This window comes from Odocoileus virginianus, chromosome 5 (genome assembly GCF_023699985.2).
Source record: "Odocoileus virginianus isolate 20LAN1187 ecotype Illinois chromosome 5, Ovbor_1.2, whole genome shotgun sequence".
Taxonomy (NCBI): domain Eukaryota; kingdom Metazoa; phylum Chordata; class Mammalia; order Artiodactyla; family Cervidae; genus Odocoileus; species Odocoileus virginianus.
The window spans coordinates 83,328,544-83,342,538 of NC_069678.1; the positions used below are offsets into that span (position 1 = coordinate 83,328,544).

The 13,995-nt window shown below is 44.3% G+C and overlaps 2 protein-coding genes across 6 annotated transcripts in view; one reads left to right on the plus strand and one right to left on the minus strand.

Annotated features, from left to right (window-relative positions):
* Window positions 1-2,828, minus strand: part of CFAP57 (cilia and flagella associated protein 57) — a 68,228-nt gene extending 65,400 nt beyond the window's left edge. For 3 of the 5 annotated variants that reach the window (XM_020914817.2, XM_020914813.2, XM_020914818.2), the window contains exons 1-2: window positions 2,612-2,768; window positions 2,294-2,466 (exon numbers count right to left, since the gene is read on the minus strand). In XM_020914817.2, the coding sequence (XP_020770476.1) occupies window positions 2,294-2,450 (157 nt within the window). In that variant the 5' untranslated portion in view covers window positions 2,451-2,466; window positions 2,612-2,768. Of the gene's footprint in view, window positions 1-2,293; window positions 2,467-2,611 lie in introns of all 5 variants that reach the window. The other 2 variants (XM_020914816.2, XM_020914815.2) reach the window with 2 other exon arrangements.
* A 92-nt stretch (window positions 2,829-2,920) lies between these two features.
* On the plus strand, window positions 2,921-9,589 carry EBNA1BP2 (EBNA1 binding protein 2). Its single transcript, XM_020914820.2, has 9 exons — window positions 2,921-3,083; window positions 3,167-3,250; window positions 3,454-3,623; window positions 4,212-4,335; window positions 5,890-5,979; window positions 6,959-7,034; window positions 7,259-7,352; window positions 9,103-9,265; window positions 9,403-9,589. Exons 1-9 carry the CDS (start codon window positions 3,018-3,020, stop codon window positions 9,451-9,453), a joined length of 918 nt encoding a protein of 305 aa, XP_020770479.2. The 5' UTR covers window positions 2,921-3,017; the 3' UTR covers window positions 9,454-9,589.
* The last annotated feature ends 4,406 nt before the right edge of the window (window positions 9,590-13,995 follow it).

Genomic DNA, 13,995 nt, shown 5'->3' on the forward strand with positions numbered 1-13,995 from the left:
TCTGCAGTCTTTCCTGTTTCAATTAGCAGCAACTCCATTCTTTCAGTTGCTCAGGCCCAAACCCTTGCTCCTTCCTTTTCTCTCACAACTACATCAGGTCGATGAGGAAACCTGTCACCTCCACCTTCAAAACAGAGCCAGGCTTTGATCTCTTTTCTTCATCCCTGTTACCTGCTACCTGCTCCAAGCCACTATGTTCTCCCGCCTGGACTACAGCCATAGTCCTTCAGTTGGTCTCCTATTTCCTCCCTTGTCCCTCCTTAAATCTATTCTGTGAACAGCAGCCACAAGGAACCTTTTGAAACATAAGTCAGATCACGTCGCTCTGCTCAGAATCCTCCATCCCAGCTCCTCATTTTACTCAGAGTAGGAGCCCTTCCTCTCAAAGCCCATGTGATGTTGCTCTGCCTACTTCTCTGCTTCACCGTTTGCTCCTCCTCCCCTATTCCCTCTGCTCCAGGCATACTGGGTTCCTCACTATTCCCCCACACTCAGCATCCTCCTAACCCAGCGCTTAAATGATGAAAGGTAAATGGGGAGCGTATCAAAGAGATAATATAGGAGAATATATTAATAAGCTTGAGTAAGGTTGATAAATTTGACTTCATTAAAACCAAGAATTTCTGTCCATCAGGACACCATAAGGAGGAAGAAAACACAAGCCCCAAACTGGGAGAAATTATTTGTAGTATGTATACATCTGACAAAGGATTAGCATACAGAAAATATAGTGCGACTATAAATCAGTAAGAAAATTACCCCACAAAACATAGAAAATGGATAAAAAATTTAAACAAGACATTTCACAGAAGATTAAACAGGAGTAGCCCCTTAATCATGTGAAAAGATTCTCATCCTCATTAGTAGTAGGTAAATGCACAAAACATTAGGAAGTAGAACAATAGAAAGGGGTGGTGAGGTTGTGGGGTAACTGCAGTTGTGAACCAGTACGGCCACACTACTGTTTTGGTGTGTGCCCTGGAGAATCTCTGCACAAGTAGATGAGAACACATGAATGCAAGAATGCAGTACGGTTTGAAATAGCAAAAAAAATGAAACTGAAAGTCACCCAGTCGTGTCCAACTCTTTGCAACCCCATGGACTGCAGCCTGCCAGGCTCCTCTGTCCATGGAATTCTCCAGGCCGGAATACTGGAGTGGGTAGTTGTTCCCTTCTCCAGGGGATCGTCCCAACCCAGCGGTCAAACCCAAGTTGAACCCAGTGTGATCAAACCCTCATTGCAGGCGGATTCTTTACCATCTGAGCCAGCAGAGAAGCAAAAAAAAAAAAAAAAAAAAAAGTTGATTCTCAAATGTCCATCAACACTAGAATGGATAAATACATCTGAGACACTAGAGTCATATGAGGGAATACTGCATAGTAATAAAAAGAACTCAGGTAACATGTACAAAATGCACGAATCTCGAAGCATGTTGTTGAACAAGAGAAGCAAGTCACAGAATACACACACTACCATTACATTTATATGAAGTTGGAAAGTGGCACAAACAAAAACAATATCTTACATAAGGCCACACAGATAAATATGTGGTAAAACTATACAGAGAAATAAGGGAATAATTACAAATTCCAGGATGGAGTGAGAGTGGGCACATGTGAGATGAATGATGTCAGGGAGAAACACAGGAACTGGTACTGTACTATTTGCTCTCCTTTTGGTAGATGTGCAGATTTTCATTTTACTATAGTTCTTTAAATACTACATATATGTAGTATACAGTCTTTTGTATGCATGTCACAATAGAACGGGTTGAGTGCAGAAAACAGTGGAAAAGTGTGGCTAAGATGTGGAAATCATATATATCATTTGCAGGACCAATGTGAACGAAATCAAATGTCACAGTACACAAACGGCTATTTCTGACCTGGGGTAAAATCTCCAGTGTCTTCATCATAAATGGATTCAAAAGGTCTGTAATGAAAGTGGTGTACTCTAGAAAACTGTTAGAGAAGTCAAAAAGCAGCCCCGGTGATGACAGAGAGAGTGATAATGAAGATGCATGAAACTCTTCAAAAGAATTTTTTTCCATTAGATCACAGTGAAAATAAGTACCTTTAAATTAACATGATTTTACACGTGACTTTAAGTATGTATGATTCATTAATCTATACATTAAAATAAGGCAAGTAGACATGTATTTCTTCTACATTTATAAAACTATATGTATATTCAAGTTGGCCAAAAAAGTTTTCTTTCAATCGTCCTATTGGGATTACGGTGTTATATTTGGTTCACATGGTTACCTAGGTGTCAGACTGAAAACAGTTTTACCTGGAATGAATTTTTGCCATTTCTGATCCACATTGTACTTCACACAGTGATTTCCTGAAGGAAATATAATGATCTGTTCATCGAAGAAGAAGACATTGTTGGACACGTGGGATCGAAGACCAAAAACATGCAGCGACTGAGCTACCACAGTGGACATGGTCCGGGTAGTTCCGCTAAAGATGCAGCGCAGCTGGTGAGCAAGGAGAAACGCGAAACCCCGCCCACCCTGCCGCACCCTCCCCGCGACGCGCCCGTGGGTCCGCCCCCGAACTGCTCCTCCGCCCCCTCCCCTTAGCAAACTCGTCCAGTGCCCCAGACCCAGCTCCTGCGTCTGCTCGTTCCTTTCGCCTTCGCGGCTTCCTGCTCCTCTGGACGACCCCCAGGGATCTCTCCCACCTGTAAGCTTCTGCTCTCTGGATCACCAGACCACGCGTGTGTCCAGGGTACTGCCCCTACGAATCCGAAGCAACCCGGCACTCACCGACGCCGGAGCGGTTCCTATAGCAACGGCAAGCCGGAAGTATGTCAGCACCCGGAAGCGGAAGTCTTTTGCTCAGAGAGCTCTGGAGCAGCTGTTTGCTCCGGTGCGGTTCGAGTCCACGTGGATCCGCGGCAGGAGGGCAGGGGGCTGCAAACCGGCCGCGGCGAGCGGCGCCCTTTTCCAGGCGCGGGCGTCTCGGGCTACTCCGCTTCCTTCGGTGGGTGTGGACTCTCGCGCGGTGAGATGGACACTCCCCCGCTCTCAGGTTCGGACTCCGATTCTGATGACTCTCTTGTCACAGACAGAGAGGTAGGTATCTTCCGAGCTCGCGGAGCTGCGCGAGGGAAAGGGCTCCTCACTCTCCCGTTCTCACCGCGGAACGTGCCCTGTAGTTGCAGGAGGCGTTTTCCCGAGGGCTTCTAAAGCCAGGCCTCAACGTGGTGCTAGAGGGGCCGAAGAAGGCCGTGAATGACGTGGTGAGTTCGGGGGCCCGGTCGGAGGATGCTAGACTTGGGATGCGCGCGAGGCACTGTTGTGCTCCAGAAACTGCGTTCTAGTTCCAGGAAAGACTCATCCTGAGCATTGCCAAGAGGGTCAACTACCTGTTGGGGTCTTGGAGGTTGGCACTTCGTTTGTTGGCCTGTTACCTTTTTGTGAGCTTGGTGTCTGAATTTCCTAGAATGGCCTGAAGCAGTGTTTGGCTGAATTCAAGCGGGATCTGGAATGGGTTGAAAGGCTTGATGTGACCCTGGGTCCGGTACCAGAAATCAGTGGACCTCAGTCAACATCTCAGAACCAGGATCCGAAAGCTGTTGATCCAGAAGATGACTTTAAGCGTGAGATGAGCTTGTATGTATGTTTTCAAGTGTGTGAAAGGTTGTGGGTCCCTGTGCTAGAGAGTGGGGAGAGGGTGGAAGCCATGAGCTTGTGTTCCTCCGAGGTGTCCTAAGCCTGGGAGTAGGGAGGAAAGCTTCTTTGGGCTAAAGAGTAGGAGATGCTCCGTGGTTGAGGGAAAAACCCCGTGGTCCAGCAGTCACAATTTAAAGTCCAGTTTATTTTCAAATATTAAATTTTAAAGTTTTTTGTGCAGTTGATTATGAGAAAAAAAAGTTTCTTATGCAGGATCCTTTTATGGACTTTATTTTTAGTGACTAAATAAGAATGTGTAACTGGCATTTGTAAGTTAGTGAGCACTTCTAAAGTGGTCATTTTATTAAACTACTAATTCATTTTAAGCAATACTCCCCACCCTTTTTAAAAGATTTCTCCTAATGAGTTAATGAGGTTTTATTACCATTTTTGTTTGTGTGTGTGTTTTTGCTGGTGGAGGTCAGGTGTTGTGGGATCTTCAGACCTTGGATACCTTATGAGAGGCAGTGAGAAGGATGTAAGGCCTCTCTGCCTCAGCTTATTTCACACTTTGTCCTACATCCTCAGCTACCGTCAAGCCCAGGCAGCAGTGCTTGCAGTGTTGCCCCGCCTCCATCAGCTCAAAGTGCCTACCAAGCGGCCTACGGATTACTTTGCAGAGATGGCCAAGTCTGATCAGCAGATGCAGAAGGTAAGAAATGGAAAAGGTTTTCTGTGGAAGACTGAGGCTTTGTACTTAAGTCTATACAGCTGACTTATCTCCCTTAATGTTCAAACAAACAAAGGCATAAGCACATTAATAGGGAGCCAGTTGTCAGAGGACAATTACTATCTCAGTTATCTATGTCAGATTCATGCTAATCAACACCAGTTGGACAAATGTAAGGTTGACTTTTTCCTAACAGTTAAGGGAGGAACATAATGTAAGAAGTGTGGTACCTAGGGTAAAGATGATCTTTATGCATCTCCTGGCATGGTCATGGTATTCTGTGTGGAAGAGACAACAGTTCTTTCCTGCCATTGCAGGGGCAGCATTATAACTTGGAGACAGTTACCTTTCTCTGAGCCTCAGTTTTTCTCTGCCGTAAAGTGAAGGATTGATGTATGGCTCAGATTTGGCATAATTTATAGTTAGCTAAGTTAAGGCTAGTCAAGGCTATGGTTTTTCCAGTAGTCATGTATGGATGTGAGAGTTGGACTGTAAAGAAAGCTGAGCTCCAAATTGATGCTTTTGAACTGTGGTGTTGGAGAAGACTCTTGAGAGTCCCTTGGACTGCAGGAAGATCCAACCAGTCCATCCTAAAGGAAATCAGTCCTGAATATTCATTGGAAGGACTGATGCTGAAGCTGAAACTCCAATACTTTGCCCACTGGATGCGAAGAGCTGACTCATTGGAAAAGACCCTGATGCTGGGAAAGGTGGAAGGCACAAGGAGAAGGGGACAACAGAGGATTAGATGGTTGGATGGCATCACCAACTCAATGGACGTGAGTTTTAGTAAACTCCGGGAGTTGGTGATGGACAGGGAAGCCTGGGGTGCTGAAGTCCATGAGTTTGCAAAGGTCGGACATGAATGAGTGACTGAACTGGACAGTTAGGTAGAATTTGGTCCTTATTCAACTTTGGGAGGCAGGGAATTACCAACATCTAATCTAAGATATACTTAAATAGTTCCCCTGGGTCTCAAGCTGGATTTTCTTGTCTCAGTGGTACTCAAGGAAGCTAATCTAGAGATGAATCCAGACCCATTTCTGCACATTCAAATTCATAACTGTTCATTCTTTAACTGAAATGTGTATGTTTAATCTAATAGCTAGGTACCTGATATCAGTTTGAGTTTTTATAGTGCAGGTGGTCTACTGGAGAAGGAGGCTAAAGCTGCATACTGCTTTCACCGCTGTCTGCAGATGGTATGGATGGAGAGAAGTTCGTCTTTTCTCCTGATTCAGTGGCAAGCAAGCTGTTTTGTTTAACAGAGCAAGCAGCACACTGGGAATAAGAAGGTCACCTTGATGTTGTGGTTCCAAGGCTAAGACTTTTGGTGTCTTGGATAAAGGTGTTAGCCTTTGGGCCTTATTATCCTTGTGTGTGAAACACAGGGCTTGGAGTAGATGATTCACAAGTTTCCTTTGAGCTCCCCTTTGTGCAGAACTCCACAGTGTGTCTGCTCCCTGCCGCAGTGCACGCTAAGCAGCTTCCACGCCATTTTCAATTAACATAAGCTGACAACAGTTTGTGTTTTAGATTCGACAGAAACTGCAGGCTAAGCAGGCCGCCATGGAGAAGTCGGAAAAGGCCAAGCAGCTGCGAGCACTTAGAAAATATGGAAAGAAGGTGGGAAGGACAACGGACAGGGATGGGATGGGGCCGAGGGTGTTTGTCCGTAGATTGCCTGGTCTGAGTTGGTTCTGTGCCTGGTGTGTGTTCCGTTGTGTGTTTACTCCCTCATAGCAGCATGGGCTGCTCGTGTCCACAAACACAATCCCTCCTGGACACCTGTTGTCACCAGGAGTAGTATGGTCACTGCAAGTGAGTCAGACACTTCTCTGGGCTGTACTTTGCACACCTGTACAGTGAAGAGCTGGGTCCAGATCAATGGTTTCCAAACCTGACCTCCCAGCACAGTCCGATGGGGATAATTTTGTTTGACCAGGGAACATTTGGCAATGTTTGGGGGCATTTTTGGTTGTCACACATTGGTGGGGAGTGTGCAGTTGGTGCTTGTGGGTGGAGAGCAGGGAGGCTTCTAAATATCCTGCAATGCAGAGGACAGGCCATGCTCCCCCCTGACAAAAAATGATCCTGTCCAAACTGTCATAGTGTTGGGATAGAGAAACTCTGCCTTAGAGTTTAAGCATCTCTTTTTATCCTTAAAGGTGTTTTTTTATTTGTTTTTGGGGGAGATTGTTTTCTCTGTTGATATTTTCATGCCTAGCAACAGTGGTTCAGGTATTTAATCTGCCCAGATGTAATTAGGGAGAGAATTGGATGTTGACATAAACATGATTTGTGCAGTTTTGTAGCAGGTTGTGTCATGGGTAAGAATGCAGACTTCCTGGGTGTGAATCTCAGCTCCACACTTGCTGTGTGACTTAGGCAAATTATAGCGTCTCTCTGTGCTTTGTTTTGGGGTCATAAGAATTTCTGCTTCAGTGGGTTGTTGGGGTGAGAAATTGAGAATATACTTAGAGCCTTACCATGGTTGTGGCACACAGTCAGTGCTCAGTGGTGGTCACAGCCTGGTCACTGAGAGACTGTAGACATTTGGAGTGCTGGTTTGGAGTGGGTGTAACAGTCCTGTGTCCACATCCAGGTGCAAACAGAGGTTCTTCAGAAGCGGCAGAAGGAGAAATCACACATGATGAGTGCCATTAAGAAATATCAGAAAGGTGAGTGTATTCTCTCATAAGGCTGCAGGGGAGCAGGGGTACCTGCTGATTCTATCAAACACATCTGAAGGCTTGATTGATTTGGAACTATTGGACCTAACGTTTGACAATGGTGTGTGGAGCAAGATGTGCCCTTAATACCAATTCCATAAGTAACATCCTTCTTTTGAAGTTGAATCTTTTTTTAAAACACTGTGGTGTTGATCAAAGTACTTCACTCCCAGGTTTCTCTGATAAACTGGACTTCCTTGAGGGAGATCAGAAGCCTGTTGCACACAGCACAAAAGAAGGAGCCAAAGGCCAGCAAATGAGGAAGGGGTGAGTGCTACATTCTGTTTTGGTGGTGGTGCGTGCAAGGCCACAGTTCATGGTGTGTCCTCATTGCAAGGAGTGCGGCTGTGCCTACGGCCTGACCTATGGGCCGTGTGATGGGCCCATTCAGCCACATCAGTCTTTGAAGGTTCAAGTGAGGTGATTTCAGTAAATACGCAGTAGAAGTTGATTCCTCATGTGTGAGGGTTGTGTGCAGACCTAGTGTTCTGATCTGGGTTCTGTCCCTCATTAGGAGGGTAGCTTTGAGCAAGTTACTTCACCTTCCTAAATGTTAATTTCCTCATTTGTGAAAATGAAAAAAAAATTGTAAGTACCTCTTAATATTAGAAAGATTAAAAGGGATAATGTTGGATATTATTATTGGTTCTTTTAATTCACCTTTATGCGTTCCTGGACACCCACCCTGAGGAGAATGATCATATCTATATAATATAGTCCATGCTGTGATAGAGGCATTGAGGGAGAAGTCTGGAAGCCCATTTTAGAAATATGTGACATGGTCCAGGGGTCAGAGTCTGGGGATGGCTTCCTGGAGAAGGGTTCACCAGAGCTTAGTCTGAAAGACCAGTAGGAATTAACCAGGAGAACAGGAGAGACATGGGTTTGGGGAAGAAGGAAGAACATGAATGAGCAGAAGTGTAGAGATGAGAACAGCAGGTTGGTGTGTGAGGAACAGCCAGCATTTGGTGTCATGGGGGTTACAGCATGAGGCACGGAGTGGTGTGGTGTAGCTGGGAGGACCTGGGTTGAGTGCAGGACAGTGTTTTGAGGAGCCTGGGCTATTTCCAGCAGTCAGTGGGGAGGTGCTCATGGGCTTTACTCAAAATGGTGAGCAGGTCATATTCATGTTTTCAGTATTACAGTGGTACTTGTGTAAGTGAGGGAGGCAGGGAAATTGATCAGGGGACCATTACAAAAGTCCAGAGAACAAGGATAATGACCTGAAAGTGGTAATAGGGGTAGAGATGAGAAAATTGGTTGAAGAAATACTCAAGAGGTCAAATTAGCAGGACTCAGTAATTGAGCTGGGTGCAGAGAATGAAAAAAGGAATTATAATCCACCCTAGGTTCATAGTGTGGGCAGCTGAGTATATGGTAGGACCACCAGCCTCAAGTTAGGCTGTAGATACAGGAGGTGAAACCAGTCTAGGAGGGAGGTGACTATGACTTTGGATATGGTGAATTGAGATTCCTGTGGGACGATCAGTTTTAACATGTATTACACTCAAACGTTAACCGCATTTAATATCCTTGAGAGGACTAGGAACACCTGAGGGTGATTTAATAAGATTTAGTTTAAAAATGGGGCTTCCCAGACGGCTCAACGGTAAAGAATCTGCCTGAAATGCAGAAGACCTGGGTTTGATTCCTGAGTGCAGAAGATCCCTTGGAGAAGGGAATGGCAATCCACTCCAGTATTCTTGCCTGGAGGATTCCATGGTCAGAGGAGCCTGGTGGGCTACAGTCCATGGGCTCTGAAGATAAATGATGAGCCACATGATAGATCTTTTCCTGATTCTCGCTTTGTTTTCTTGCTTTGGTGGTTAAGGCTGTAGGTAGATGATCTTGTCTGGGGAGTTTATAGAGTAGAAATACTGGGTCAAGGATGAGATTTTGGTTACAGTAGTATCTATGGGCTTCGTTTACAGATAGGAAACTGAGGGTATGGTTGGATCGTAACATTCGTCAGGATTTGCGGTGTTGAAGGTAACCTATAAGACTGCTTTTTTTCCAGGCCCAATGCCAAGCGACGCTATAAAAACCAGAAGTTTGGTTATGGTGGGAAGAAGAAAGGCTCCAAGTGGAACACTCGTGAGAGCTATGATGATGTATCCAGCTTCCGGGCCAAGACAGCTCATGGCAGGGTCCTCAAGAGGCCTGGAAAGAAAGGATCAAATGTGAGTATGGAGTGAGGGGGCTGGAGCAGCCTCCACTCCCACCCCTCCCATCTCCCTCCCATTCTTTCCTTGTGTCCAGACCCTGGGGCAGAAGGCCAACTGCTGGGTGAACACACATGATATTTCCTTTTCTGCAGAAAAGACCTGGAAAACGGACAAGAGAGAAAATGAAGAGCAGAAGACACTAAACAAGCTGCATGTTTGTATACAAACACCAAGAAAAAGAGATGGAGACTTGGGATTTCACAATTCAATTGGATCCCTTCTGTTAGCTTCTTTTTGTAAAAATTATTTTAATAAACTAAAGAAAAATTTTCAGAGAAATATATATTCTTGGTTAAAAACTCAGGACTAAAAGATTTAGAAGTTACTTTTACATATAATATTGCCATTTATTGATAATAAATCAACGAGACCTGTGGAGATTAAAAGCATGGACTCTGGGGCCAAACTGCCAGGTTTGACACCTGGCTCTGCTGTGTACTTGCTGTTTGACCGGGCAAGTTGATTTTTCTGTGCTCTGTCATCTCTATATAGACATGATAATAGAATCTACCAAAGAGGGTTCCTGTCAGCAGTGAGTTAATATGTGCAAAATGCTTAGCACACTCCTGCTGTATAATGAAGAGTACCTACCTTTGTGGGATTATTTTGCTGGGTGGGGTGGCTCTCCATAGTGTCTGCTGAGCCAGAGTGGTGTGTATGTATTTGAAGTTCTCCAGTGCTGGCTTGGAGCTGTGTGCAGGTTGAAGGTTGTGAGCAGGCCATGTTTCGTGTTGGGATTTTCTCTGTCTTGAGAGGTAGGAGGGGAAGACAGCTTCCCACCCTGCGCCCCCCGCTGCCTCCATTCCAGTTTAGAAATTTTGTGGCTACAAATATCTGAGAACTCTAGATGCTTAAGCAGAAAAAACAACTCATTTTTGCATGGTTTTCTTGTAGCATCATTGGTACCTAAAAGATCTCTCTGGTTTCGTATGATATTGTTTCTAGAATAAAAAGAATGAATTCAGTTTTTGTAAACTAATTTCAATGAACTAAAATCTAAGCACATAGGTCATATTCTCAGAAGACCACAGTGTTTTACCCCAACATATTTTGACAATTTGTACAATAGTAGTGAATAGGGTAACAAATAGTAATTCCAGTTAGGAGCCTTAGCTTAAGAGACTTTGAATTATGTGTGGAACATAGGGGAGTTTTAAGGTTGACAGAGTTTACACTAGTAGGGACAAAAGTAAATGACTGATCTGAGTACTTCTGAAGGGTTTGGATGATGTACCTTCTTTCCTTTTTTTCCTTTTTATAGCAAATGAAATCACTTAATTTCAGATATACTTCATAGAGCTTATTTATATCACTTTACCATTCCAGCTCTTAAAGTATAATCAGGCTACATTCAGTATTAGCTCTCACATTGTTTTAAAATGTATTTCCATGCATTGAAGGATGGGTAGGATGTTAGTAGTTGCCGTGGCCGAGTCCAGGCTGTTCTTGCTTTGTACCAACATGCGTGGACTTCGGCTGTCAGGGTGCCGTATCAATAGCAGTTCCTGGACAGCACTGTTCACCTTTCAGTTACCAAAGTATTGTTAACCAAGTAACTGTGGAACGTAGAGATTTTGCTGCTGGCTCTTCAGTCCATAAAACCACTGCCTAAAAGATACATAATGGTTAGTGACCCCAAATTGCTTCTTTCAAAGTCTGTGGGTGATTGGTCACTGGACGTGTTACTCAGTTCACGCACAGGTGGCAAAGAGTGCAGTTGTGTTGCCTCCTCATCTTCAGCAGTAAACCCACATGGCATTTTACAAAAGTAAGTAACTGAAGGAGGGAATTGACCAAAGAAATGGAAAATGATAAAGTTGGAAGTAAAATTGAGTAGGATGCAAATGGAGTTACGGGAGGAATATGTTGCGAGGGAATGGAGACATGGCTGTTGTAGGACTAAAAAGAAACGCAGCTAGAGAGCCAGTGAATGTGAGCTTAAACAGAATGAGGAAAGTGGTGGGCAGGATGAGGATGTCCCAGAGGAAGTCACACTGGCAGAAACCTTCACTCTAAAGGGGCTCTTGGAGGTATTTTGTGACATTGAAAGTACAAATGATGCAATGGTAAAAGCGAATCTGATAGGGATAGAGTAGGATAGTTAGTTTAGAAATCCCACTAGAGGATTAAAAATAGGTAATTATGAAGGAGTTTGGGAGATTTGTAAGTTAATGACCACTCAAGAAAATCCAGTGATCCAGCAACAGTCTGTCCTTTATTGTGCCCATCTTTGCATGAAATGCAATAAAGGACAGAAATGGTATGGGCCTAACAGAAGCAGAAGATACTAAGAAGAGGTGGGAAAAATACACAGAAAAACTACAAAAAAGATCTTCATGACCCAGATAACCATGATGGTGTGATCACTCACCTAGAGCCAGACATCCTGGAATGCCTTAGTCAAGTGGGCTTTATGAAGCATCACTAAGGATAAAGCTAATGGAGGTGATGGAATTCCAGTTGAGCCATTTCACACCCTAAAAGATGATGCTGTGAAAGTGCTGCACTCAATATGCCAGCAAATTTGAACAGCTCAACAGTGGCCACAGGACTGGAAAAGGTCAGTTTTCACCACAATCCCAAAGAAGGGTAATACCAAAGAATGTTTAAACTTGTGCTTATTTCACATGCTAGCAAGAAAATGCTCAAAATTCTCCCAAGCCAGGCTTCAACAGTACGTGAACCATGAACTTCCAGATGTTCAAGCTGGATTTAGAAAAGGCAGAGGAACCAGAGTCAAATTGCCAGCACCCGTTGGATCATCAAAAAAGGAAGAGAATTCCATAAAAATGTCTACTTTTGCTTAATTGATTATTCCAAAGCCCTTGACTGTGTAGATCACAACAAACTGAAAAATTCTTCAAGAGATGGGAATACCAGACCACCTTACCTGCCTCCTGAGAAATCTGTATGCAGGTCAAGAAGCAACAGTTATAACCAGACATGGAACAACAGACTGGTTCCAAATAGGGAAAGGAGTACATCAAGGCTGTATATTATCACCCTGCTTATTTAACTTATATGCGTAGTACATCATACAAAATGCCAGGCTGAATGAAGCACAAGCTGGAATCAAGATTGCTGGGAGAAATATCAATAACCTCAGATATGCAGATGACACCACCCTTATGGCAGAAAGTGAAGAGGAACTAAGAGCCTCTTAATAAAAGAGGAGAGTGAAAAAGTTGGGTTAAAACTCAACATTCAGAAAACTAAGATCATGGCATCTGGTCCCATCACTTCATGGCAAATAGAAGGGGAAACAATGGAAATAGTGACAGACTTTATTTTCTCAGGCTCCAGAATCATTGCAGATGGTGACTGCAGCCATGAAATTAAAAGACGCTTGCTTCTTGGAAGAAAAGCTATGACCAACCTAGACAGCATATTAAAAAGTAGAGATATTACTTTGCCGACAAAGGCCCGTCTCATTAAAGCTATGGTTTTTCCAATAGTCACGTATGGATGTGAGAGTTGGACTATAAAGAAAGTTGAGCGCTGAAGAATAAATTCTTTTGAACTGTGGCATTGAAGACTCTTGAGAATCCCTTGGACTGCAAGGAGATCAAATCAGTCAATCCTAAAGGAAATCAATTCTGAATATTGGAAGGGCTGATGCTGAAGCTGAAACTCCAATCCTTTGGCCACCTGATGCAAAGAACTGACTCATTGAAAAAGACCCTGATGCTGGGAAAGATTGAAGGAGGGAGAAGGGGAAGACAGAGGATGAGATGGTTGGATGGCATCAGCAACTTGATGGACATGAGTTTGAGCAAGCTGTGGGAGTTGGTGGTGCACAGGGAGGCCTGGCGTGCTGCAGTCCATGGGGTCGCAAAGAATTCGGACACAACTGAGTGACTAAATGGAACTGAGCAGCAATCTACACTATCTTGAAGGAAGACCAGGCACATCCAAGTGCTAGGCACAGTCAAGCCACAAGTCCTGATAGTTAAATCACTGCTCCTTCTCCCCACCAGTGCCTTAATGTGTACCTACCTGGAAGCTCCCTAAACCCTGCAGTCTGGAGGCTTTATGGAGATTACACCATGTGGGCATTATTGATGAAATCATGGGCTATCAGTGATTAATTCAATTTTGAGCTCCTCCTCCCTCCCCAGAGTTTGGGTGGTGGGGCTGGAAGTTTTAAGTTTCTAACCAAGGTTTGGTCTTCCTGGGGAGCAACCCCCTATCCTGAAACTATCAGGAAGCTGCCAAGACTCACCTCATTAGAACAAAAGACCCTCCTACCACCTCTATCACTTAAATTACAAAGTATTTAGGAGTTCTGTGTCAGGAACCATGACAAAGACCAAATCTCTTTCTATGATATCACGGGTCACCCCCTGGTCATTGACCATGGATTCCTTACAGCGGATGCACTGTAACAGTCATGAGATACTGGCACACTTCTAGATCCCTATGTAGTCATGGGGATCTAATAATTGATCTGGCCCATCCTTGCATGAAAATGTCCGTCAGTGTGAGGCCACTCAGGATTGCAGCTTCCATTCAGCCTTGGCAATTTCTAAAAGCAGGAGTGACCTCAGCAGTATGTGGCTTCACTCTTCAAGGTATAAGTCAGGAACAGCCAGATGGAAGATACACAGAGAGCAAGGTATTGGGCAGGTGTCGGGGGAGAGGTGAGGTGTGGTGCATGGAATGTCCATGCCCTCCTTGGGTGAGTG